The sequence below is a fragment of the Paramacrobiotus metropolitanus genome, unplaced genomic scaffold (genome assembly GCF_019649055.1).
Source record: "Paramacrobiotus metropolitanus isolate TYO unplaced genomic scaffold, Prichtersi_v1.0 Parri_scaffold0000018, whole genome shotgun sequence".
NCBI classification, from domain to species: Eukaryota; Metazoa; Tardigrada; class Eutardigrada; order Parachela; family Macrobiotidae; genus Paramacrobiotus; species Paramacrobiotus metropolitanus.
The window spans coordinates 1,225,226-1,251,221 of record NW_026570238.1 but is presented as its reverse complement, the minus strand read 5'-3'; the positions used below and the strand labels follow the sequence as shown (position 1 = coordinate 1,251,221).

At 40.6% G+C, this 25,996-nt stretch overlaps 5 protein-coding genes across 7 annotated transcripts; 1 reads left to right on the top strand and 4 right to left on the bottom strand.

Moving 5' to 3' along the window:
- Nucleotides 1–74: 74 nt before the first annotated feature.
- LOC129585792 (apoptosis inhibitor 5-like) lies at nucleotides 75–3,706 on the bottom strand. The gene is made up of 13 exons (XM_055478639.1): nucleotides 3,235–3,706; nucleotides 3,072–3,174; nucleotides 2,841–3,008; nucleotides 2,590–2,755; nucleotides 2,227–2,378; nucleotides 1,958–2,164; nucleotides 1,715–1,894; nucleotides 1,470–1,636; nucleotides 1,271–1,358; nucleotides 1,103–1,213; nucleotides 1,005–1,048; nucleotides 580–743; nucleotides 75–475 (listed from the first exon to the last, which is right to left on the bottom strand). Exons 2-13 carry the CDS (start codon nucleotides 3,162–3,164, stop codon nucleotides 387–389), a joined length of 1,629 nt encoding a protein of 542 aa, XP_055334614.1. The 5' UTR covers nucleotides 3,165–3,174; nucleotides 3,235–3,706; the 3' UTR covers nucleotides 75–386.
- Nucleotides 3,707–4,127: 421 nt separating this feature from the next.
- Nucleotides 4,128–7,365, bottom strand: LOC129585820 (charged multivesicular body protein 7-like). Its single transcript, XM_055478703.1, has 6 exons — nucleotides 7,199–7,365; nucleotides 6,527–6,844; nucleotides 6,052–6,223; nucleotides 4,983–5,492; nucleotides 4,586–4,844; nucleotides 4,128–4,522 (listed from the first exon to the last, which is right to left on the bottom strand). Exons 1-6 carry the CDS (start codon nucleotides 7,249–7,251, stop codon nucleotides 4,434–4,436), a joined length of 1,401 nt encoding a protein of 466 aa, XP_055334678.1. The 5' UTR covers nucleotides 7,252–7,365; the 3' UTR covers nucleotides 4,128–4,433.
- A 515-nt stretch (nucleotides 7,366–7,880) lies between these two features.
- Nucleotides 7,881–9,610, top strand: LOC129585631 (E3 ubiquitin-protein ligase RNF170-like). The gene is made up of 3 exons (XM_055478380.1): nucleotides 7,881–8,212; nucleotides 8,417–8,622; nucleotides 8,862–9,610. Exons 1-3 carry the CDS (start codon nucleotides 8,046–8,048, stop codon nucleotides 9,326–9,328), a joined length of 840 nt encoding a protein of 279 aa, XP_055334355.1. The 5' UTR covers nucleotides 7,881–8,045; the 3' UTR covers nucleotides 9,329–9,610.
- Nucleotides 9,611–10,586: 976 nt separating this feature from the next.
- Nucleotides 10,587–13,180, bottom strand: LOC129585630 (uncharacterized). Of its 2 annotated transcripts, XR_008690049.1 has the most exons (4): nucleotides 12,721–13,180; nucleotides 12,366–12,651; nucleotides 11,845–12,228; nucleotides 10,587–10,622 (listed from the first exon to the last, which is right to left on the bottom strand). XR_008690049.1 is itself a non-coding variant. In XM_055478379.1 (3 exons), the coding sequence occupies exons 1-3, from the start codon at nucleotides 13,051–13,053 to the stop codon at nucleotides 11,951–11,953; spliced, it is 897 nt and encodes a 298-aa protein (XP_055334354.1). In that variant the 5' UTR covers nucleotides 13,054–13,180; the 3' UTR covers nucleotides 11,693–11,950. The 2 variants fall into 2 exon arrangements, 1 of the variants encoding a protein (XP_055334354.1); XM_055478379.1 differs by lacking the exon at nucleotides 10,587–10,622 and having other exon boundaries at nucleotides 11,693–12,228.
- Nucleotides 13,181–14,283: 1,103 nt separating this feature from the next.
- LOC129585927 (angiotensin-converting enzyme-like) lies at nucleotides 14,284–25,445 on the bottom strand. 2 transcript variants are annotated; one of them, XM_055478848.1, is made up of 29 exons: nucleotides 25,216–25,445; nucleotides 23,930–24,500; nucleotides 23,722–23,837; nucleotides 22,473–22,742; nucleotides 22,063–22,235; nucleotides 21,031–21,454; nucleotides 20,520–20,741; nucleotides 20,149–20,419; nucleotides 20,024–20,074; nucleotides 19,949–19,966; nucleotides 19,728–19,885; nucleotides 19,501–19,651; nucleotides 19,288–19,389; nucleotides 18,896–19,018; nucleotides 18,610–18,770; nucleotides 18,400–18,548; nucleotides 17,490–17,916; nucleotides 17,190–17,402; nucleotides 16,582–16,849; nucleotides 16,446–16,496; nucleotides 16,329–16,359; nucleotides 16,117–16,264; nucleotides 15,897–16,041; nucleotides 15,745–15,803; nucleotides 15,447–15,486; nucleotides 15,263–15,385; nucleotides 14,957–15,123; nucleotides 14,664–14,849; nucleotides 14,284–14,607 (listed from the first exon to the last, which is right to left on the bottom strand). In XM_055478848.1, the coding sequence occupies exons 4-29, from the start codon at nucleotides 22,501–22,503 to the stop codon at nucleotides 14,510–14,512; spliced, it is 3,990 nt and encodes a 1,329-aa protein (XP_055334823.1). In that variant the 5' UTR covers nucleotides 22,504–22,742; nucleotides 23,722–23,837; nucleotides 23,930–24,500; nucleotides 25,216–25,445; the 3' UTR covers nucleotides 14,284–14,509. The 2 variants fall into 2 exon arrangements, with proteins under 2 accessions (XP_055334823.1, XP_055334822.1); XM_055478847.1 differs by lacking the exons at nucleotides 23,722–23,837; nucleotides 23,930–24,500; nucleotides 25,216–25,445 and adding an exon at nucleotides 22,826–23,069.
- Between the last annotated feature and the right edge of the window lie 551 nt (nucleotides 25,446–25,996).

The window sequence follows — 25,996 nt, the reverse complement described above, 5'->3', positions numbered from 1 at the left end:
GTACGAGTACGTAAACTTTTCTAGTAAGTAGTGAAAGTAAGTTGTGAATAAACAGTTATTTACTCATCTACCCATATAATTTTATTGTATACAATAGTGACAATAACATTGGCCTACAATCCGCACAAATGCATTGCGTGCGCCTCAAATTTTGCTTGAAATTTACGACCTATTAACATGGGATTTAAAACAAGGTCAATTAGTACTTGGACACATAAACAACAGCAACAAAATGTTGACCAGTAAATCAAGATATTGATAACAATAATACACATCAACGCGAAATCTTGTTAACAAAAGACCCTTGTAGTGATAACACTGCAGATCCCGCAAAACGCTCGAACGATCACTGTCGCTGCTAATAAAAAGCTTTCTGCAGTTTTCGGCTACACGATTGGCTTCCGTTTAGTACGAGTAGGTTCCACTGCAGCAGCTGCGGCACCCGTTCCAAATCTTTTTGCGCGGGCATCCAGTTCTAGGAAAAAATATTATGGTCATGCTAGCAAACTGATATCACATTAATTACATCGAATACGAGAGAATGTGCTTGCGCAAAATAAATCGTAGCAGCGCTCTTACTCGCTTGATCGGCTGCGGATGCTACAGGTCGCAGTGTTGAAGTTTTATTAGCGGCTCGTCCAGCTACTGCAGTGATACGCCCAGTTCCAGGAGCGTATTTTGTGCGAATTTTCCCTGGTATCACTGGATTGGATTCATCGGTCTTCCGCTTCGTGGACACGACACTATTGTGGCACAAACAAATAAAATTCGTAAAAAACTTTGTTATAACTTATAACACTTGACATTATCAATCTGATATCCAAACGTTACTGTCAAAGAAGTGACAATTTTTCATCGAATCCAATATCAAATTGATATTAATTTAAAAACAAATGTGAAATGCAACAAGTAACCGTTTCCACGTTAAAATCGTTAGAAACAAGAAAGTTTAATACATCAAGGATGCATAAAAAATTCGCAGAACGGGCGCTGCGGTTATTTACCTTTCAATTCGAGCGTGTTGAGCTTTATCCCCGCCTGCGCTCTCCTGCAATAAAATCTGAATCAGAAAAGCAAGCAGTGCCTTCTCAGGATCACATACTTTTTTCCAGGAGAAATGAACCGGAGCCTTGAAATGAGGAGGATTTCGACAGAGATCAAGAATCAGAGCCTTAATATTGGTTGTAATCCGGCGCAATGTTTCCGCTTTTTTCTACACAATAACCTGTCTCTAAAAATAGGGTTCATAAAAAGTGACTGCGAAGCTCACCAGTTCAGCATCCACAGTATTTAGCTTCTGGGCGGCGCCGGCAAACTTCTGCATGTGCAACTGCATACAGCTGTTGAAGTACTGCAATCTAGATTAGGAAGAATTATGAAAAAGTGGACGATGACACAATACAGAAAATAAAAACTCTTTCACTCCCCCATAACTGATCGTGCTGATTTGAAACTCTGGTGTGTCTTACCTCTGCTGCAGATCTTTAAATGCATCAGCCTGTTCAGGCTCCGTAAAAAACTGTGGATGGCGTTTGCCCAGTGCATGTAAAGCGCTTAACAGACACTCAACAGCCGAAAATTCCAAAGTCGGTAACGTTTCTGGGTCAGCTAACTCCCCAATCGGTGGCAAAAATTCCTAAATAAAAAGGGTTTATCAGTTACCGCTTCTCATAAACCGACCGACCTATTTCGCATCGTAACACACCCGACTTACCAGCAATTTGGACATGACAACGCGCAAATTATCTTTATAGTTTTGCAGCTCTCCCACCGAGCTGCACAATTCAGCAAACACCTGCAGGGTAGGAAGCGACGCCTCGGAGGCATCTGGGATCACGTAGGGAATGATCTGCTCGCAGAAATATTCCACTAGCTTAGTCGAATTGATGACGCGCTAAAATCAGAATTGTCCACATCACACAATGTTGAAAACTTTTAGGAGATGCTCAAGACTCACGCCGAAGGAAGGCAACGATAAGCGGCAGCAGGTGATCGTGCGTTCTTTCTGTTCGGTGGTTTTTATTCCGAAAGGTGGTCCATTGGAGGCCAGGTCGGTGAGCAGTCCCACAAGCAGCTGTGTCCCGTTCACAGTCTGGAATACTTTCATATTGAACAGCGACATGATCAGCTGTTCCAGCTCATCCAGGGTCGCATCCGGTATGATCTGAAAGTCCACAACGATTTTTCATCAGTAACCGCACACGCAAGATCAACCAGCCCCACTACCTTTTTGTACTCTTGAATCAAGAAATTGGCCAATTCCGAATTGTTGGCCGACGAGGGAATTTCGCCGAGTTTATTGCGCAGAAATTTAATGGCCGGTTGCCGAATTTGTTCTTCGCCAGTAACAACTTGATCGAGAATACCTTCCAATGCTTCTACAAAATAGATTCACAACAATTTTCAAAGTCGAATAACTAGGTGAAAGATCTGTAAAAAACAATAAAAACACAAAAATTCCAAGGAAAACTTGAGAAAACTGGAACCAATTAATCCCGCCAACTAATTCTGCACACAGGCAGAAGTTTCGATGTTTTCAAGTGGTCACATCTACTGAAAGAAATTCACAGGTTTCAGATCCTGACTTACGACGCGGTTCAATCTGCAGCAACTTGATCAAACACTGCTGGTACCCTTTGCTCTCGCTGGCATCGGCAATGCTGAATAACTGCACGAGCAGATCCGCGACGCGTTTCACGTACTCCACTTTGTGGTTGCACACCTCCACGAGTGTTTCCGCCGCTTTTTTTCTTATCTAAGAATTATTAGGCAATCAACTGCACATGCACCCATAGAATCGAACATGGATGGCTGAACTACACGTTTTCCACATTTCTTACCGCTGGATTGGCATCAGAACACAGTTGGCCCAGAGCCTGTACAGAGCGCTCTGTTTCATTTGGGAAGAACTTGAAAAGACGCCCGATAAAATCAGCGCTCAGCTGGCGTGCGCCGTCATTGTCTTTGATGTACACCGCGGACAGGATGTACGCATATTTATCGCGATTCTGCAATATATGGTGTTCATCGTTAGTCAAGGATAAGATTTTTCGCGATCTACGAAGAAATACTTCTGTCGTAGCTTTCTGATCCTCCGCCGCTCCATCAATCGCCATGTAGTACTCGTACAACGTGCCAACTGCATCGGCGCTCTGTGCAGCCATTCTGTCAACCCTAGAGAGGAGAAATCGCCATTTTGAAAGAATGCAAAGCCAGGTCTTCGGTTGGGATTACCGTGTAAACCGAACGCCGCCTGTCTAACAAAATGAAACGGGCCCGCGAAGAAATGATAGTGGACAATCAAAAATATTCCACGGGTTCCGAAGTTTTGGCGAGCTCCGACAGATCGGACAAAAGAACCCAGATAGCAAATGATATTATTACGAGATCATAAATTCAAATAAACGCAGACAGTAAAACCTAAATATTAAATGCCGTAATTCCAAAGAAAATCGAAAGATCCACTTCGTCCAGTCCAAACAGCAAACGCAAAACAAAAAACTGCACACGCTTCGGCTTCTCTCAAAATAATAAGACAATTTCCACTGATAAAACGATAGCTGGATTGCAGTGATCTTATGAGCGTTTTGCCACTGAATTCGAAAATGCCTTGAAGGATAACCTAAATTTGAGCTGATGTCGAACTACACTTAAAGCTAACAAAAACTTCGAAAGTTTTTTTTAAAAAAAGCGCCGGAAAATTAACGCTTTAAAAATTAAAGGCCTAATGAAGCTGCAGCAGCTATGTAGTACAGGATGCCCGTACGACAGCTCCACCTCCCCTGCATTTGTGGTGTTCTCGTGAAAAATTTTGGCAGAATTAGGAAATATTAGCTATTTTTACCGGTCTACCGACTCTACCTATACGAAGTTCCCAATCCTCTTGATAATTGATTTCAAATTCGTGAAGTGCTGAGAGATATTGTACATTCTATTCGCCGCTGTTCATAGTATTTATGGCAAAAATTAAGCGTATAAACCAGATTCCTGCAGTAATACCATTTCCCGTAATTAAATGGCTTGCACGAATTCGTGCACTGTTTCACAATGCGCGCATATTTTGGTATTTTAGAATTCATGGCTTCTTAGTTAAAACTACCTGTACAGAAATAATGCAATAACCGTAATCGAAGAATCTACACTGTTCATTAAAGATGCAGCCAAAATTCCAAACGGCCACGGGCCAACGCAATAATTAAAGCACAATTATATGTGCTCAGCATTAACAGCCAAACAACATGCGTCTACTCGGGTAGGTATTTAAAGCAACAATACACTCTAAACGCATCCACTGCAACCAATGCCGAACTACTAAATAAAACGAAAATCATAAAAGATACAATACAGGCACAGGAAGTGGAAAGTCGAAGGTAGGTAGATACGCTATCTGCAATTGGCCCAAAGTGAATAATACCCGGGGATTTCTCTTGAGGTCAGGACTGGGAAAGCTTCTCATAGGTTTCCGACTGCCTATTTCTAGCCGCAACCGGAGTGACGAATCCTTTTTTTGTGAGTTCATCTCCTGTTGGGAAGCAAGTAAGTAAAAACAAAAGAAATTCAATGCGACCAGGACATGAAAACGCACCATGAACTTTCAATTTTTCCAATTCGTCAATAAGCTTCTCAGTCTCTCCATCATTTAGTAAGTCATTGAGCTCTTTCTCTAGTTCTTCGTCTTCTGCGTCCAGTGTAGCTCTGAGTGGAGAAGAGATAGCCTGGTTAATTTCCTCCTGGATTTCCTGAGCTTCCTGAATTTCATCCACAATCCCTTCGATTTGCTCCAAGCTTGTATCTTGCTGAGTTTTTTTCAAGGCGGACAAGCCGGCTTTGTAAGCCTCGACCACCTAGACACATGCTTATAATTATTAATATAGATTTAGTAATACCGGCTGTGAAATGTTTGTGCTAACGGAATTTTATGTATAAAATGTTTATACGAAACCAGAAAAACACGACAACAATGGTTGTGATTTTCTACGTACCTTTTCATCGGTTTCTGAATTTTCCAGACGGAACAATATGGTGCCGATATTGTTAATCGCAAAGTCTGTTTGACCAAGCACTTTGTCCGCATTTTTTTTTCTCCTCAGAACCCTCAGTGCCGCTGCTTTCTGCCCATCCCGCAAAAATGATCTGGTTTCCGCATCCAGTTCATGTATTCTGTTTTGTAAAGTAACCGCTCTGGATTCAAGTTTCTGGAGAGATTTCCGAAGAGTGATAACGCCCCGATCCGCTTCGGAGATTCCTTGAGCAGTGCGCTTGTTATGAGGTGACAAAGAAGAACCGGGAGATAAAAACTTTATCGTTGCGTGATCTGGCTGGTCCAGATCGGTCACTAAAATTTGTTTCGTACGTTGGAGATGTTTCAGCACAAGGGGCACTGCAGTTTCCGACAACAGATCGCCAAATAGCGCTCGGAATGTGGGTAAATCCACAGCGGAAGAGGGCAAAATTCCGGAGTTTGCCCGATCCACGACTTCAGCTGCTATGGCCTGAAGGAATCAACCAAATTAAAAACTTCAGAGTAGAATGAACACTATTATAGAAACAAAATATCGAAACAACACATACGGCATAACTAATCACTATTGATTGTAAATGAAACCATACACCGATTTCCAATAATACTCGTATAGTACTTGTACTTTTATGGAAACCATTACAGACACCCTCTCCCACTTCCGTTTATTATAGGCACTTCTTGTAAATTAATAGACGTATTTTCTGTAACCAAATATACTTCATTTTTTTCACGCATCAATAACGTATTCGAAGATCTATTACGGTGCGCGCATGGACTGAATACTGTCTTTCCAAACACTGAGGAGTCGAAAGCGCTTTAAAACGAGTAATTACGACACGTTTGAAATTAATGCAAACAAAAATCAACTATGGACACTAACATTACTGAAAAATATAAGCATAAGCCTCTCAGAAAAATCTAAATCAAATATCCAAATCAAAATGAAATCACAAATATCGAAACACGTGACTGAGGAACACTAACTTCAAAAGAGTGCCTATATGACAAACGATGGTAAGATATTCTACCTTTATTTTTTCCACATCCACGAAACGCGCCTGCTCTGCATCCACCGACTTGTAACCCAAGACCATGCCTGCTGACCACCACAACGGTTTTTTAGCCATTTCGAACCCCCATGACACCCACGAATCTTGAGCAGTGGAAAAGAATTCGTCGAGGGTGACAAAGCGCTTCTCCCTAAAACAATGTTATCAAACTAATCTGTCTCCAACAGCTTAAACATTTACAAAAAATTTATTTTCACGTTATTTTCGTGTAAACGTTTCCCCAACTAAAACTGCTGCTAGTAGCAAACGAAAACTGCTATAGAAGTATAAAGAAAGTTGATTCAGCGAAACACTAAAGATGTTTTTTTGCAGCAGTTCTGAGTTGCCCCATAACTTACGTCGCTGTAATCCATGATTTTAAGGCAACATCATAGAAAAGTCAGCAAAAACTTTCAAAAAATTTTGTCATCAACATTATATAGTAAGATCAAACCTGTGCATTTCTTCCAGAACTTTCGCAATGCCTTGCGGCCTTCGTCCCTTCCTCTGCAATTTCTCTCGTACATCGCTGGCGGTGAACGAAATCAAGTTTTCAGCCTCCACGCACCGATTAACAACATCCGTCCAAAATTTCATTTTACTGTCATATGCTGCAGGATTCACCTCGCGTGGACGAAAATCTGTGAATAACACATTCATCCGGGTTTCATCTTTCCATATTTCGGGCAGATAATTAGATGGCACTTCCGCTGGCTCCCGCAGCCCGAGTTTAGGAAGCTCCATGTCCGATTCATCTTCGCTAAGATTCGCACTGTGTAAAACAAGAGAATTAAGTATTTAATGGCAATAAGCCTAAATAAAGTAACGAATCCTATTGTTAATTTATTAGTCCTTACTAATTCACAAGTTAAATAATTTCAATATTTCTGCAATCTGGTAAATAACCGCGCGATCACATGAAAAATTATATCTATAAAGTATGAACTAATAAAGCATTTGCAAGTATACTTAGTATACAAATAACACACTTGCAGGCCTTGACAATTTTTCTAAAAATTTCAAAATGTTTAAGTAAACGACTCCTCGAATTTTAATGCTTAAAACTTTAAAAAGTTGAAACGAAACCTAGAGTTCCCGTTTAATTTTTAGACAGTTCACTGCGCACCTTTCGATCTTCGATAAGGATCTGGCAGATTGCTTCACAGCTTGATTCATCATAAATGCTTTTCAAAGAATCCAGGATAACTATTTTGAGAATAACTAGTCTTTCAAGAACAAAGTCAAGTAAACTATTCTTCCTTCGTAAATTAGTGCGATCAAATGAACGATTCCATTCAAATAGATTGATTTCATCCTGCGTCTAGAGTATTGATTGGACGAGTTGAACCAATCAAATCGTTCGCGGACTTTGCAATTGGTGGAAAACAGCCAGTTAAATTTGAGAGGTTGAGCAGAAGGTCTGTTCAAATTTAGCTTCGGTGTCGGATTACCCGTCCACCCCGTGGGCCCGTATAAATAATGGAGCTTAAAAGAGGAATAACTTCTTAACGCCACATCGTCTAAAAAACCAAAAATACTCCAGAAATAGAGCAACCTTTAATTAATGAACGGTTCGGGTGCTGCCAACTCGTCCAAGCCGACTGACTGATAAAACGCTGTAAAACCTCTTCGGCGCATGTAAATTCGCGGTACATTTCACCCATCTACGTCACAGGGGCGGGCACTACGCCACCGTGAAATCAATCTATTCAACTGTTGTGATTTTCGTCGTTGTGTTTACTAAAAAGCGCACGTATACGCGCACGGTAAACCACTTTGAGCGATACAGTACGTGGGTTTTGTTCTTTTTATGTTCTGCATGATTTTTGGGAAAATTCTGTCCAGTCACTACAGTTCTGGAATCTGGACCTTCTGGCTTTCTGTTTTAATTTCTGTTTAGTTGCACAAGGCATTTATCAGAACTTGGATTTCTTTTGGTTAAAAATATTTGAAAGCTCTTCCAACTCTTGAAAATGGACCTTTTTTCCGCGTTGTTTGGATCGGCTCCTGAACCAGAACCAGTAATCCACTCCCGAACCCTGCTCAGCATGTTCATCTCTTGGATTTTTCGCGCCTTCATTACGATTGCTGTATTAATCGCTGTTTTGGTTATCGCGTGGCAAATTATCAAGTACTTTTTGTGAGTACCCTGCACCTATTACATTTTATGATTTTAACAGTAGTTTTCAGATATTTGTGCGGTCAAGTGTTTTTGTGCTCCGTGATTTGTGTGACTCGTGTTACTGTAGATCCAGTTTTGATTTTTAAATTGATGCGGACTCCAATCTTGATTGATATTATAATTATTATTATTATTATACTTTATTGTTAATTGTTTTCGCAGTTTCCGCCAAGTGCCTAACGTGGTGCGACCTGAATATACGGATCTTGTGGATAGGATTCGGCAGTGGTTCAACATTCAGCACATCCGTGACGTACCAGCGGCAAATCAACAGCGTCCTCGTCATGATGCAGACAGTAACTGTCCCATATGCCTGTTGGATCCGGCGGAAATGCCGATTCAGACCAACTGCGGACATGTATTTTGTGGTAAGTAATGCCGTAGCGAACGGTTTGTTTGTCGGCATAACTTTGCGGCAAGGATTGTGCCTTTTGTTAATACCCGCTAGCGGTGTATATTTTCACTCATTTTGGTAATTTGGATGAAGAAAGATCTTGTGCTAAAATAAGTTGGCTGTGCTGTGGTTGTCAGGTTGTGTTAAGCAATAATATTAAAAACCCAGGAACTTCAATTTGAAAGCTTTAGTTATTTAAATTTTAAATTGTAGGGAATTGCATTGTAACATACTGGAGACAGGGAACGTGGGGAAACGATGGCGTGAAGTGCCCGGTGTGTCGTCAGAAAGTGACACTCTTGATGCGGGATATGCGGCCGGGAGTGGTCATGCCGCCTGATAGTGATCGTGCTGCGGAGATCGAGGAAGATATTCGCCGCTACAATCGGCGATTTTCAGGCGAACCTCGATCGTGGCTGGAAAAGCTGCGCGATCTGCCGAGCATTCTGCAGCATTTCACGCAGAATCTCACCTTTGGAAATGGGCTGGGGTTGATTTTTCGCAGCCGCATGGTTATTTATATTATTCTTTTCCTGGCCTATTTCATTCTGCCTTTCGACTTGTTGCCTGAATCGTTTCTAGGGATTTTTGGATTTGCTGATGATTTTATCGCGCTAACTATGCTGCTGACGCAGCTAGCTCAGATCTGGAGAAATGTTGTTGTCCGTGATGAGTTATAATTTGGGAATATCTTCTTCCAGCAGTCTTGCAACCTTTCGACACCCAGACGTTGGAGATCATTTACTTTTACTGTGTAGCAGTTTATTCAATATTTTATTGTGCAGTCTGATACGATAATGCGTCCCAGATTTTACTGTTTTAGAAATTTTGTTTGATTGCTTTTAAACACGTTGTTGCAATTGTCGAATGCTCAGGAGCCTTAACTTTGTTTTTGTTGCTGAAAAATTTTTTGGTTAGCTTGTAAAATTTTTGCTTGTACTGACTGTAAAAAATGTTAGGTGGTTTCTGTGGATTTTCCGCTCTTTATCCCGTTACCTGTTGCTTGACGCCATTCACGATTTTATTTTACAAAATCACGAAACTTCCATAACAGATTAAATGTCATAATGACAGATAACTGATCTCGCAACTGTCGAAGCTCATCGCAGTCTGGAACGTTTAAAAAAGTAAAAGTCTAAATACAACGATGTTAGTAATCCAGAGTAATCCTACATGTAATTCAAGTTTATCCAGTTATCACAACAAGCTGCCGTAATACGGCAAGGCACTAGAAAATGGCAACATCAAAGTAACTCGCAGTAGTAGGCCGGATCATTCGGATGTGTCCCAAGTTCGCGTAAATCATACCATAAACTTCACTCCTTGGTGAAAAATCTTCCCAATGGATTCCGCTACTGTCGTGCTCGGTGCTTCATGCTGACTCTGTGGGTTCCAGGGTTTCCATAACGAAGGGTTTATTTGCGTCAGTGTTTCTCGTCTTTAGGGTTAGACTGCTCTCCGTGATCATGTTCCGCATGATGCTGGTGCTTGAACAAATCCATAATACCCACACCTTGTGGTTGCATGGCTTGTGCGTCGACAAGAGAGAGATTAGGGTTAGCTTTCAACTGTTTTGCTAGAGCTTCCTCTTCTACTCTGTTATGATGATCCAGGAGCAGAATGATTAATCCCGGTATCATCAATGAGAGCATAATGACTGGCGTAGAACAAAAATTAAAAGCCATGGCTACGCGAACGCAAACCAGGTTGTCTGCGGCAGATCTCCAGATTCTTTCAAATTAGTGCTGGAATGCGCTTTCTATAATGTGATACAACAACACTGCAACACCTTCAGTTATTGACACTGTGATGAATGCGACTGCATGCACAACAAGAGATACGGCCAATGCAGGAAAACAAGCACGGTGATCTCCGTATTCTTACAACTACACTTTTTTAAAATTTGAGAGAACTCAGAGAAGCACCGAAGATACGTACTAGTACTTTGTAGTTTTGGGATACGTAATCAGCAACCTGGAAAAACCACAGATTTTTTAGTGATTCCTTTTCCTCGTTCCCGTCCTCCAACTCTTGAATTCATCAGTCTCATTGCCAAAGGCAATTTTTCCCGTCGACAGATTTTGAATAAATAGAAGATAATGTCAAAGGGCTGACGAAACTTTAGAAAATTTCGGAAAGTCTTATTTCAAAATCGCTATTTCGCAGATCGATAGCTCATGGCCCATATTCAATATTAAAGCATATAATAATTATCCTTCTGATACAATGCGTATGCGGTATACTGCGACGTATGCTGCGGCAAAAGCAGCAAAATTTGCATATAACAGTAACAACAGCTAACCCGATAAATGAACCTACTAATAATTATTGCTAGTGCTACTAAAATTATAATGTACAATATCTTTTTGCTGTTTGGCGTTCGCAAACGAAAAGAGATAAAGAAGATGCAATTCTGTTACACGAAAAGAGAGCAAAGCACAGATGTCGACAAAAATGGATTTCACCTCCGGCGAAGTACAAATACGACAATAATTAAGCAGTATGTACTACCAGTCGAGCAACACGTGTTAACATATTAAACAACTACAGCTGATCGAGAACATCTAATTGCAAAACTTCCGTAAAAATACAAGAAAATATACTGCAGATTTTGAACTGGCTACAGTTCTATGAGTACGTAACTCCCTGACTGTAGTACTTCCAAGGTGTATAAAGGTAAACCATACCTACACTTTGATTCTGTATTTCTATGCGAGCGCATAAAATTTAGAAGTTAGAGTGCCAGATTTGTTAGAAACGCCAAAAATGCTTACGATGCGCTACAGCAAACTAGCACTGTAAAAATTTCAAATCAGTAGTTGTCAGCAGTTGGTGCACTGTGCTTTGCAACTAGACATAAGTGACCTTTAATTGAAAGGTTTGCGGAATTTCAAATAGCGTGCATTAATGAGTCCGCCTTAGAACCGCAGTTATTCCGGCTGAAATGTCCATAAATTTGAAACTTTAATAACAGTTACAGTTACCGAAAAGCTGTTTCCGCAATGCCCAAATTTAAGTTGCAGCATACAACATATAACAGAAGCCACAGAACTGCCATTATTTATTTTTTAAACATCGTGATTCCCCAGTTCCAAGCCCAGATGTAATGTTGTAGTTATTCGTCTAATTATTAAAGTTTTAAGTTTTAGACCAAGTGATATTGTACATGTACAAACTATCTGTACAGATCGCCTACCCGTAGCAGTTGTTAGTGCCGAATGTTCTGAAAAATGATACCACGAACAATATTTGCATGCGGAGACTTCTATTCACAATAATATCGTTAAGAATAAATGCAAAATTTATGCCTTCCCTATTACAAAATAGTCGGTGCCCTCTTCTCGTAGACAATGAGCATGCCAAAAATCGTACTCGATACAAACCTTCCTTTGCGACAGTTCAAAGCATTTCGGCTTCAGTTCATTAAAATACGCATCGTAAAATTTTTTCGCTTGCTCTGCTTGCTGATCTTTCAGCTTGGGCAGCACACTTGTGAAACATTTGCGGAAAGTCTCTTCACAGGAACAGCTTCGCATTGGCCACGGAAATGGATTGAACAGGTGGTTATTTATCGAGAGAGCTGAAATGGGCAACCCAAGTACAACTTAAAATTAGTTTAATTTTAATCAAATATGTTTATATAATTATAATATCTTTTGAATCGACTGCCATAAACTGCAGAGTGTTGGTAGGATCTTCTTAGAAACAGAAACCCACCGTCAATTGTTTCTTCACATTTCTGCCACGGTTTGCAACAAGTGTCGATGTCGGCATACTCGCTTGTACTTTTAGCTGACTGGTCGTTGCACGGTTCAGTTTCCGCAGAGCGGATTTCGCTATCATTTCCGGAAGGTTTGGTTATTTCCTGATCTAGTTTCGCCTCTTCTTTCTCCGGCACTCTCTGTCGAGCACAGTATTCCGTGGACGGAAGTATCGAATCCAATTCTAAGCGACTTAAAATTCGTTGTTGGAAAAGTGAGCGCTCCTCAACCGGCATACGTTTCTGTAATCAATATTTTCGTCACTAAAAATTTCCAATACAACTATCACAAGATCTGTTGATCTGTAATACCAAATCTCGAATCATCTTCGAGCACTTCCTTCCAATGCGCGCGACGTCATCCTGGAACAAATACTGGTCTTCGGTCAGCGGATTTTCCACCGCTTGATGGAAAAGATTTTGGGCTATTTGCGGGTCACCTTTGTCCACATGGCATTCCAGAATTTCATTATCGGGAGTGAATATCACCGTAACAGTATCTCTACCGTCCGAATAGTGTTTTAGCGTTAGTCCGTCATTCATATATGCGTGTGCCGCTGTATGTACAATAACTTCGTCCACTTTAGCCGTGACCAGAATAAATGACGCATGCGTAAAAATTACCGCAATCATGCAACACCACATTTTCGGAACAAACAGTGCATTTACTCGGATTAATATTTATTGTGTAGTAGCAATGCATCAAAATTTTAAAACAATATTCTTCCGAAGTACTCGTTACTTTACAGTTAAGGGCTTCATGCCGCATTAATTGTAGCCATTGTAAAACATTGGGCCACTGGTTCGACATGGAAAACAGACAAAGTGCTCCTTTATCGGTATCAGCTATTGAATTAGATAATCGTGTCGGTTATCAGTGAGTCGTCTTTTATAACGTTAAGGGCGCTACCTACATATTAGTGAATTTAAATCAATACATAACACGCTGAAAGTAGCGCGCATTTCGCATGAGCTTGTTGGGTTATTTTCTGTGGGATACGAACTACTCGTACAACCTGAACAGCAGATACTAATTCGCAAAAACAACAATTCTCTTGTAAAGAAACTGGCCGCTTTAATTAAGTCTGTTAACATCTTTTATATCGCAGGGTTCGCAAATGTGTTAGCACTGAATAACTGTACTGATTGGTTAGTGTGCAGTAATATACGGGAGTAAGCGACAGTTAAAACATGCACGTAACTATTAAGTACTAAAATTTAGTAATAAGGCTGAATTAAAAATATTACGGATATAAGAGACTGCATGGGCATGGCTTTGCAGGAGGAAAAACTGGGACCGATTCTGTTTCGCTAGTGCAACTAAAGGCAACGGGTAGCATCCCTACCAAGTGTACGGAACAATATTATGTTACTGTAATTACTGCAGCACGCTAACAGCTAACACCGCTATCAAAACCTTGTCAAAACCAAGAGGTTACTTTCAGTTTTTCGTTTTTCTAGAACATAGATACAAGTGTACGTACAGGTATCATAGAGATTGCAGGTATGGATCGCACAGTCGCGCTTACTTTTCTGTACATACATTCGCTTTGAAAGTTTTTGATTTTTTCTTTGTTTGAAGTTTCAAACAGCTCTCTCTGCGTTTCTATTTTGGGGAGAGTGGATCTAAAGGAACGGCTATTACAAGGGGATAAAAATTTAATATGGTGCGAGAAAATAAACCCTGTTAATGAGAAAATGCGGTACGAGTAGTGGTGTCGTCGTCGTAGGGATCGATAGTTGATATATTAATCATTTTGTTGTAGATTAGCGGTATACGCAGAGTGCAAAAGGTGAATGTTGTCAGACTATAGTGAACTTATTTGTTTTTATTAGAGCTATACGTATCTTAATAAAGATTTAATTCAGTACAAATTCTTCGACTTCACCTTTTGACGTCCTTCTTTTGATATCATGTTTACCAGTATTAGAGCGTCAGCACAATATATGACAAAAAAAAGAGTAAAACTCAACGAATAGAAACTCTGAGATAATTAAGCTAGTTGCCAAACTTCACCACACTTAACAAAATAAACTGTACAGAAAGGAACTATCACGAAAATATCGGAGGTCAACTTGACCGCGACAAACTTAAAAATTATTAAAACTGATTCGCCATGGCGATCCATGTGAGGACCAATAGAGCTAGTAACGATGGAACAACCGATGATACGCCGCCACCTGGCGTAGGATCCGTTCCTGTAATTGCAGGCACATGAATAACGTAAGGATTTCACGAGAACCATGTCCATTACCTGTCGCAACTGTTGTTGTAGGCAATCCAATCGGTTGTGTTGTATTGCTACCCACAACAGGCGATGTTGTTGTACTACCAACAGGCACTGCTGTGCTGGTGACCATCGGTGTAGTTGGTATGGATGTGGTCGTTGTTGTGGTTTGGTCTGCGGGATATGTCCCATCGAAGGGTACGCATATCGGGTCTAATGAACGCACCGTGGTAATTATTGCACAAAACCAAAGAATTCTCAGTTCAACTTTCCAAAAATACTCGCATCGTACGAGTTTCATTACTGCATCAACATTTTACCTTCGCTCCATCCAGCTTGGTCTTGGTTGGCATCGTTGATGGCCTGCAAATGCCGTGTCAAAGGTTCGAAGAACTCAATGAGTGGTCTGGCATCGATTTCTCTGCTTCCGGTAATTGTTTCCATAACGTCCTGCCACGGCATAGATGAACCCATTTTCAACGCATCCCTAGACACGCGACATGAAATTACTGTATGCAACACCGTGGTTAATTACAGAGAAGAATATGTTATCAGTAACAAATAACAACTGTCAAAAGTTGCACATATGTTTCCTTCTTGGCGGTTACGTGGAAGGTTCTGCTTACCCCAAAAGTTTACCGGCATTTTTGTTACCGTCGATATCGCACTGATAAAGCGGTCCCGTATGGTTAGCAGCCGCACACAGTGCCTTGTGAAACTGGAACTGGATGACAAAGCTGACGAAATACCTGCCAAAAGAATTGTTTTCGGTCAACCAGAGCGAATACACACAATGGATCCAGTAATTACCGCATGTAAGGGACATCCGCAGGAATGTGATATTTCGCACCTAAATACGACAGTTACAGTAAATTACGTCTCTCGTATGAAAGTACAATGAAGTTGCGTGTTCTGATATTTCTATGTATTTTCTATGTAAGTATTGAAAAATATATGACGTGTTTTATGGTTTCGTGTATATGTAGGTGTTTCGTGTTCTGAAGTTGCGTGTTCTGATATTTAGTGTTCTGATGTTATTTTTTCTGAACACGAAACACCTACATATACACGAAACCATAAAACACGTCATATATTTTTCAATACTTACCAGGATCGAAATCACCCTCCGATCGATTAACTGGGGCACAGATGCCTTGGTATTTCAGCCTGCAACAATGTATAACGTTCAACGTTAAAAGCAAAGTACTACTCTATTTAAAAGAAGTGCTAGAAGAAGCGATCGTAGTTCGTAACACTTACCGGTAGTCCCACCACTTCGTATTATAATTCAGTGATGTGATTTTGCCGCTAAAAATGTCGTATCGATACATATCCATCATTAAACCGAAGGGCAAGAATGCAATCTTTTCCAAAGCAGTGGAGTACATGAAATTAAGATCCAGCTCTAAAATAAAAACCACTGAGAATTCTGACGATTCTACTCAAATTTCATTGGATCACAATACATCAGAAAACATACGGTTATCATTCGTTGGAGTGTTGGGGGGAAGCAGACCAATCTTCTTCAAATGTGCCGGTGTGGAAACACTCAGTGATAGTACATCACCAACAGCTTCGTGGAATCCGTCATTGGCTCCTCGACGGAATGGAGTTGGGAGGTGTTTATACTAAAAATCCGGAATGTTAAAAAAGCGGGTTTGTTTTATTACTTTTCATTATGAAGTGGTTTACCTGTAGGTAGTATTCAACGTGTCCCATCTCGCTGAAACATAAGCGTTTCGTCACGAAACGAAACTTTCGTGAACAATCTAGATCTGTTGTCGACATACCAGAAATAGAATAACTTACTGGTGTACGGTGATGAAATCGTCCATCGTAACGGCAGTACACTGTTTTATACTACAACCGTAAATTGTTAACATCTTGTGCTCCCGAAGTAATGAAACTAATTTCATGCATATTTATAACCGAAACGTATACGCACCGGAAATCCTGTTGATTGTAGAAATCCCAAGCCGACGCGTGGCAGGTTACATTGCGACCTTCTGGCTTTTCCAACATAGAATAATCCCAGAATCTCTGAGGCATTGGTTCCAAGCCCAAATCGGTGAAGAATTTATCGGATACATTGAACATATAGCGAGGAGTGTAGCCTTGGTCAGCCATGGCTTGAGTGACATCTAGTGGCTCTTTGTTGGGGTACAGTTGGGTAAAGTTTTGGATGGCGCCCCATGTCTGCGCCCACATATTACCTAACGCAAAAAACAATATAAAAGTCAGTATATCAGAAGTACATATAGATTCTTCCTGGAACCAGTTAAAAGTTCTAAGTTTACCAGTTACCAGTTCAGAGTTCTAAGTTTATGTTTGGGTTAAAATACTCGACGAAAAATTCACCTGCTAATATAATTTAAACAGGAAATCATAGATACAATGCATACGAGTTATTGTAATATATACTCGTATATTGTAATATATGCACAAGTTATTCATAAATTAATGTATTAGCAATTCAACATACAGTTGCACGCCGACAACAGCACTCTGTCACATCACTAATACGTCTCAGTTTGCATGGTTTCTTAAGAATACCTAAGAGATGGGCGGGAATGGGACCACGTGGATTAATTTTAGCCGTAGGATATTGCTGCCATAACTTGCGACGCACAAACGTATGCAGAGTTTTATACAACGGTTCCAGTTGAATCCAGACACGATCAATGTCTTCCAAGAACTTGGTGTCGTTATAATTCAGGCTGGGCTCGACATAAGGTGACCTCCAGGCTTCAGCATTATTAGCGTACTCTATATAACAACGAAAAACATCCGTATGACCAGAAAGGCAATTCATTGTTCGATTCTGCAAAACCTAAATGTTGGCAGAATACCTACCATCCAATACCGCGGCTTCATTTTTCAGGACAACATATCGTTCGTAGAACGGGCGCATTTTCTTGCCACTGGCATCTCTCCAAGCCTTCCACAAGTACAGAAGAAAATCCGGATCCCGACTTGTAGACAACTCTTGAGTGATATGGGGTTCCAGAGCCATCTGCTGCTCTTTAGGGCACTCTTGGATATTGGTAATGCTCTGGTTGCGGCAGACCAATGCGGTCGAATAGATCTCCGTCATGTTGGTTCCGAGATACTGAAGTTCGGTGAACTTATCACTCGGTAGACCAGCATCACCAAGTTTGGTCAATTTGTCATAAAGCCGCTTGCTGGTGAAATCTCCTGTTTGGGTAACGTTGGAAAATTCTTGTTTGATTCTTCGCGCTTCATCTTGGTCGAATTTCGCACTCGCTTCGGCTTTAGCGTTCTAGAAGTACATTAATAATAATATGCGGCAGCGAGGCTAATTTTCGGGTGATTAAGCAAAATATTTCAAGGAGGAAATTATTTGAGTAACAATTTTAATTTAGTGGAGACTTCATCCAGAACTAGATCCTGTTTTAACAGGATCTAGTTCAAATGGTTAACAGATCTCATGAATCAGATCCTGTTATAACAGAAGATTTTATCCAGAACCAGATCCTGTTTTAACATGATCTGGTTCTGGATGAAATCTCCGAACCAGTGCTCCAAAAGATGAGGAAAATTTTGGGAAGATTTCGATAGCAAAGAAATTGTCGAGCATGATGATAGAATAAAGTTATAGCCATTTTGAATCAATCAGTTTTGTGTATTCGCAAAGCGATCCGTTGGGTGCTCGAAATCTGTATTTGTTTGTGCTCGCTAGAGGAGCGTTCGAAATCATGCCTTGAGACCGGGATATATAATTACGTCGCAAGTATTTTAATACCATGATTTCTCTGTTGTAATCCGTGATGTTGGTATTGTAATTCCACGATGCCTCAACCGATGCAAAGGTCACTTCTTGCGCACGTGGATTGTAGTCAGTATACACGTAAGCTTTGAAGGTGTCAGATGCGCCGCTCTCGCAGAATGGCTCTGCCAAAGTATTCCCCAAGTGGTATAAATGGAATTTAAGAATATTTACAGTGCACCTTACGATTTTTCCATCCCACTTGGTTATTCTTATTCAGTTCCTGGAGCTTCCTGTAAAGAGGCTCGAAAAATTCCAGAAGTGGCCGCGCATCCATAATAGTGCTGCCGGTCAGTATGCGCATAGCTTCCTGCCATGGTTGGGTAGATCCCAGTTTCAAAGCATCGCTGGAACAAAATCGATTTTTTCATGACGCCGTCGCTCATAAAATGTTAAATAGAACGTATCGAATAATGTTCTACAAATTAAGCAATGAAAAATAAAAATGAACTATTTAGAACAGTGCACTTACGCCACTGCCTTTCCGGCTTCTTTACTGCCATCAATGTCGCAAGTGTACAAAGGCCCAGTATGACCAGCTTTTTCGCATAGGGCTTTGTGGAACTGGAACTGGATAATAAAACTAACGAAGTATCTGGAAAAAAACAGGAGTGCAAAGCTTAGTAATAACAAAAGAATTAATACATGACAAAGAATTGGTGCAACATAGACAGTTGCTCTTATCTTTTGATCTTATTTACATTACATGATACGAATATTAGCGTATATATCACACTGCAAGAAATTTTATTTGCACTCCTCATTCAAGTTTCATAATTAAACATGTAGGAGGAGCTATATAGCTTCTTCTACATGTTTAATTATGAAATTTGAATCTTGGAACTTGAGGTACATATACCTCACCTCATGTACGGGACGTCAGCGGGAACATGAAATTTAGCGCCAGCATCAAAATACTCTTCACCTCGCGGTGGACTTGGCGCGCAAATACCTTGATAGTTGACCCTAAAAAAGAATTTTATAGTGCAGAATGCATTCAGTATTATTATTAATTTCGATGTCAAAATACCAGCACGTATTAGTTATGTATATTATAGTGGTTATTCTATTACTTACACGTATTCCCACCACTTGGCGTTGAGTTCTTCCGGCTTAATGATACCGGCAAAGACGTCATACCGATACATATCAAGCATGAGCCCGAAAGGTAAAAAGGCTATTTTTTCCAAAGCCGTAGAAAACTGGAAGTTGAGGTCATTTTCCATTCCTGTCAGGTAGTCAGTATTACCATCTAGCCTCCATTCGTCGATATATACAGCCAGACCCACTGTGTCAAAACTTACGGTTAGCGCGCGTGGTGTCGTTAGCCAAAAGTCCAATCTTTTTCAAGTGGTCAGGAGTGGACACACTTAGTGCTAACACGTCTCCAATTGCTTCGTGGAACCCATCGTTGGCCCCATCGCGGAAAGTCACAAGCTGATGCTTGTACTGCAGGAAGTATCTAAAGGTTCATACGATGTGTTGGTAACAAACTATAAAAAAACTGCAGTACTTCTTTCCTTACTCGACATGGCCCATTTCACTAAAAAGGAAAATGCATTAAGCGCAATAACAGACGTAATGCAAAATGCTTTCTTACTGGTGAACAGTGAAGAGATCCTGCATTGTAATATCCGTGCACTGCTTAATCCTGTAGAAAACAATTATTTCGAAGTATCCGTATTAGAAACTATGAACCTATTTAATTAACTTCGTAAAATTTACCGGAAATCTTTGGCATTGTAGAAATCCCAAGCCGAAGCATGGCACGTAACGTCGCGCCCGTCAGCAGGCTTTTCAATCATCGAATCGTCCCAAAATGAAGGAGGCATTGCTGTCAGGTTAAGGTCCGTGAAAAACTTGTCGGAGATTTCAAACATTTTGCGGGCAGTATAATTTTGGCGCTTCATTTCCTCGGTTACGTCGAGTTTAGGCAATTCCGGATACAGCTGAGTAAAGCCAAGGGTACCCAACCAAGATTGTGCCCACATGTTACCTATGTGTACCACAACAGTTAAAGGTCACTGCTACCCCATACCGGAAAAACCATGCCCAGCTGTCAAGTTAACCGTGTACGAACGGTCTCAAGTACTTACCTAACAGATGTGCCGGAATTGGTCCCAATGGATCATGTAAAGATCGTATTGGTCCGTGCTTCTGTGCGAGCTTTGATCGAACGTAGGCATGGAGCTGTTGATACAAAGGCTTGACTTCATCGTACAGTCGTTTGACCTCGTTGACAAAATCTGCATCAGTATAATTAAATTGCGGTTCGACGTATGGTGCTCTCCAGACCAAGCCGTTATTTTTTTCGAAGCCTGCAAAAGACAAAGCTAAAATCAATATCAGTAAAAATAAGGAACTGTTAAGCTCCCACAACAGGTTTGAACCACAGCATCAGCCTGAGATATCTGTATTTGTACGTAGTAAGTACGTGCACGTGGTTCAGATTTTCCGTAGCTGCAATATCTTTAGCGCGCGTGGCATTTAAGTAATTATTTACCCATTAATAAATGAGAAATTTATCCGTTTATTATTGGACTATTTAATTACTGCAGCTGTTTCTAAATCAATCACATGAGTGTATCTAACTTTACGATACCGTACCGTTAATCCAAGCGGCTTCGTTTTTAAGTTCAACATAGCGTATAAACTGGTCTCGCATCTTTTTGCCGCTTTGCTCGCGCCATTCATTCCACAGATGAGCCAGTATATGTTCCGGCGTGTCTGGATTGTCGAATTCTCGAGTAATACCCGGTTCGAGATCCAGAAGTTCTTCTTGTTTACAACTGGCAAGCGGCGTTTGAGGCGATCGACAGACTTTTGCGGTAGAGTATATTTGGCTCATGTTTGCCTTTAACCTCGCCAGCTCTTCATACTGCTCAGCGGGCAAAGCCGCGTCCCCGATCATCGCTAACTTCCGATAAAAGCGCTGAAGTAAAGGGTCCTCCGGCTTTACATGCTGGAATGTGCTTTTCATATACTGCGACATAGACTGTGAATAGTTGGCGGTTTGGGAAGATGCAGCCACCTGTATCAGTCGGAAAGAATGTGCTTAACATTACAAATGGAATTCGTACGAAAATTACGTATGCATTAAATTAAAAGAATTAGAGGATAAATACGAGTAGAAAAAAATATCTTAAAAGATGGTCAGCAGCAACATCAAATTTACAAATCACCTGTACGGTTCTACCTATACTTTGCTTTTAGTAACTCGAACGTTATCGAATATAATTATAAGAAGGTAGAAAAAATGTTCGAATTGTAGAATTCAGTACCAAATTCTATGCACTGTACTGCAAACAGTTTGCGAAATCTTTTTCGTACCAATACACTTCGTTGTTTGCCGTTGCCTATATATAACAACCAAGAAAGAAAGGTTACTACGAAGTGCTTATCTACCGTACTGTTTTGTTTAAAACGTAATAGTGGTGTGAGAAACAAGAGCCGAAAAAACAAATTCACATAAAGTTGCTCACATTGCCGTGAACAGCCGTAATAATGCCTATTTGGAACTTTGGCATAATAATAATCAGTCACCGGACCAAAGTCAGTAAGAGTAAGAACTATCTATTTCACAATCACGCCAGCAGCGGATTCACAAATAGGTGATTGTGCGAGATTCAATTCAATTACCATAATTTCTTGGTTGTGGTCTGTGATATTGGTTTCATAATTCCAACTGGCTTCCACTTCTGCGGCCATATGCGCACTGATTCCCACATCATACACATTATGAACCCAGTTTCTGAAGGATTCCTCGGTCTCTGCGGCCGTAGCTGAGCCGACAAGAGCGAGAACAAACAGTGCTGAAAAACGAATGAAGATAAGTACGTTGCACTATCAAATTGTTTTACAAATTTATGATGGTTCTACATTTTATCAACCGTCAAGCAAACATTACCCCAAGCTTTAAAAAAAATATAGCAAAATATTGTTCTCTTGTTAGCAGATTTCCCGAGCTTCGCATCAGTTTATTTCTTCTACGTATTTGCTAACCAGATACGGCTGCTCACGAAGTGCTGATCACACTGATTCACACATACCGGCAAACGTAGTCATTTCCGCTCCTTTCATAAAACTTCCGAATCTCGATCAGAAAACTCCTTAAATGCGACCATGCAACCCAGGACCAAATAAGGGACAAGTCTACAGTGAAGTGACAGATGACCAGTGCTCCTCTCCGGTAGACTGATTTTTGGTTAAGCTGCTGTTGCAGTCTTGCAATGACACTGCGTTAAAGGTGTGATAAGTTTTCGAACGTAAATCGCATCTGATAAGGCCGCAGTTATCGCCGTGTATTGTTCAGTCCCATCCTGTCACAATAAGCTATAATTGTCCAACTTCCCCAAATGAATATTTACAACACCGATAAAGCCAAGAAAACAATTCAATTCACCCCAGTCTGGAAGGAAATCGATAAGCGTACCATCAGAACAGGCCCCGGGTCAGTTACGAAAGAGATGCGGAAATGATTAATCAACTGTTATATTCTTTGCTCTAATTGCAGATAATAGTCCATTATGCTGTCAATTTTAATGGAAATGATAAGAAGGACAAGGACAAGGTGGCGAAAGTAAACAACATATTCTGCAGCTGTAAAAGAGATCATACTTTATAGTTTGTGTTACCATCGAAGGGTATTAAGGACACGGAAAAACTTACACCGGAAAATACCAAAGAATATCCGGTATTGGTCATTACCGTGAAAACTGTGAACAGTAAATATTCAGCACATCAGCAACAATGTACGCTGCAGTAAGTCAATAACTGAAGAACAATATTAGAAGATGCAAAACATTGGTAATGAAATCATTCGCAACATGATAGCCAATTTCTGCTTAACTCTCAAGCCCAAGCACAACACTGCAAAATCAGTGAAATTTAATAAGCCTTGCTGGAAATATACCGCCGGTTGAAGATATTCAACCCTGCTCCATCAATAAGCTGGCTTATACATCTATACAATCACAGCAAACAGCAAAATGGTATGGTATGGTACAATGGTCTCAATTTGAAATGCACTTGACAAATTAGCTCGGGCTCAGCGCTGACCGGAAATACTCAATGCGAATTGTTGTGATAGGCATTCGTAACTTCACTGCAGAATGTTCAGCTTATAGTTCTATTTCGAATACAAGAATCATAGAAGATTATTACGCACAATTTACGATATCCAGAAATCAATACGTCACCGCAATTGTATGAAACAATACTCGTGATCGTGCAATTAGCGGCTCCATTATTTCAGCAGTACCAACTACCAAGTACAGTACTGTACATTTTAATACGTACCTACTCTGTAGAGTGTAGATGAGCAATGATAGCTTCATAAGCAGTTCAGTTTTGCAAGCCAAAACAGGCGGGGACATCTTTACCGAAGTAAAAGTTTGCTCAGAAGAATAAATGCCCTACAATAACAAAAAATGGGGTTCGAAACCGTATACGTCGGCTACATGTCGATAATAATATGGCAATTGGCAAACATATTGTATGTACATACATCCATGATCCATCTCTGCCCAGAAAAGCAGGAAATGCTGGGCTGATAAAGTTAAACATAAATCTCATTGTCAAAGAGATCGCAGATCGATTAATCATCCGAGTCAATCGAACACCCGTTGAAAGATAATGCTGGATGACCATCCAACATTAAAAACAATATGTTCGCCGAACCACGTACGGTTCATATTAATTTTTGCTTAAGTAGAAATTTTGTTCGTTCGACTATTCTTGATTGTTTCTTTCTCATGGCGCCGCCTGCGACAGCCACAGTATAATCAATGTAGGCACACGCTGACCACTACAGCGATACAAAAAAGGGTACGCAATGGATTACACTGGCTCTGCTGGAAGCACTTCCGTTCGCAGCCGTCCAGATGTTAGACTCGTCGTGTTGCTGCTAATACGACGTAAAATGCGATTTTAAAAAACTATATAATTTCGTTGCGCCGGCGCGTTGCTCTTGATGGTCTGTCTTGAGCTATTTGTAGAACAATCATCTGGATGCAGTAGGAACTTTTATATATCGGCAATGAAAATCTTAATGGAATCGATATTTGCTTCCAGCGAATCTGCATTGAGAAACAGTATTAGTACAGTGTTGCTCAGTTTGCGATTGCTCAAACCATACGCTGGCATCCCATACTTCTTGGTGGTTGTCAGTATTACGTACGCTATAGGACCACAACTGGAACGGCTATGTGGTTTAGGTACTTAAACCAATGTGTCAGGAGCCCGCAAAGTGTCTCAAAAGCGCCCGCAAAACACATATAGCGAAGTCAGTAAAGTTCACTTATTATAATATTACATCTTCCTTGGTAAACTAAATGCTATAACCGATTTCGAGTAATACAATACTTCGACGACTTTTATCACATCCCGGACTCTTTCACGATACGCATTCGCGTGCCGGACACCAGAGCTAAACAGGGTATTCTCCGTGTTGTTCCACAGACCACAGTAGATTTGATAATTTTTTATTAATCTCGTCATGAAACTTACATAAAAACAAAAATTACCACGTAATCAATTTATCATGTGGAACAACGCCGGCCGAGAATACTCTGTCTCCGGGGTCCAGGACGCGAATCTATACTGTGAAATCACTGAAATGTCCGGAATGCAAAAAACGTCGAAGTAGTATTACAAAAAAACGTTTAAAGTTCGAAAAACACGAAAAAACTGCTTTCGATCAGACTATTGCAGTTCTAAATTATCTGGTGGTCCCTTGGCCGAAAAAGTTTTTAATAACAAATAAGGATTGATGCGGAACTTCCGAATCATTACCGTGCTTAGATGCTGCAATGTGTACTTCTACCCGGAGTATCAAGTGCGGTGTACCAAACGGTTCTTTGTACTTCTACCCGGAGTATCAAGTGCGGTGTACCAAACGGTTCTTTGATGCATATTTCGAAGTTCTTGAAAAGAAAGAGCAGCAAGAAAGATTCCAAATTTCCGCCATCCATGGACAGTGATGGACTTCGCAGTAAATTAGCAGCACCTTCAACATACTACTGGTATGTTGAAAGAACGGTCCAGAGCACTTATGCAGAGTGTAAGCCGTAGAAAGCGAGGTCATATGAGCTGCAGTGACGGTAACTGGTGACAGGTTTCACCCGTGTTGCGGCAAAATACATTTATTAATATTTATCTGATTTTAAACTGTTTATCTTATTAATAATTATCTAATTGGTCGCTTCGATAACGTAATACCCCGGGCCCTCGAGCAGCAATTTCTGCAAAGTTGCTCACCGGCTGGATCATACCACTTGGGTATCCTCTTCGCTGCCATTCAAAACAATGTTCCCTGTAGCTTTACTCTTTTCCTTTCTGTAGTAATCCTGAAAGTTTAAGAACATTCGCAAGCGCTGGCTCCGTTCTACGAGTACAAAAACCCCAATACAAATAGCGACAATACGAGTTAAGGTTCCACGAAAATAGTTTTAAGTCGTATTTAGTACATTTTCATGAGCACTACACTGAAAATAATATACGCATTTCAGGAAAATGCAGATTACGATACGGATGATGTTGTTAATATCTCTTCGCAACTTAACAAAAGTCGAAT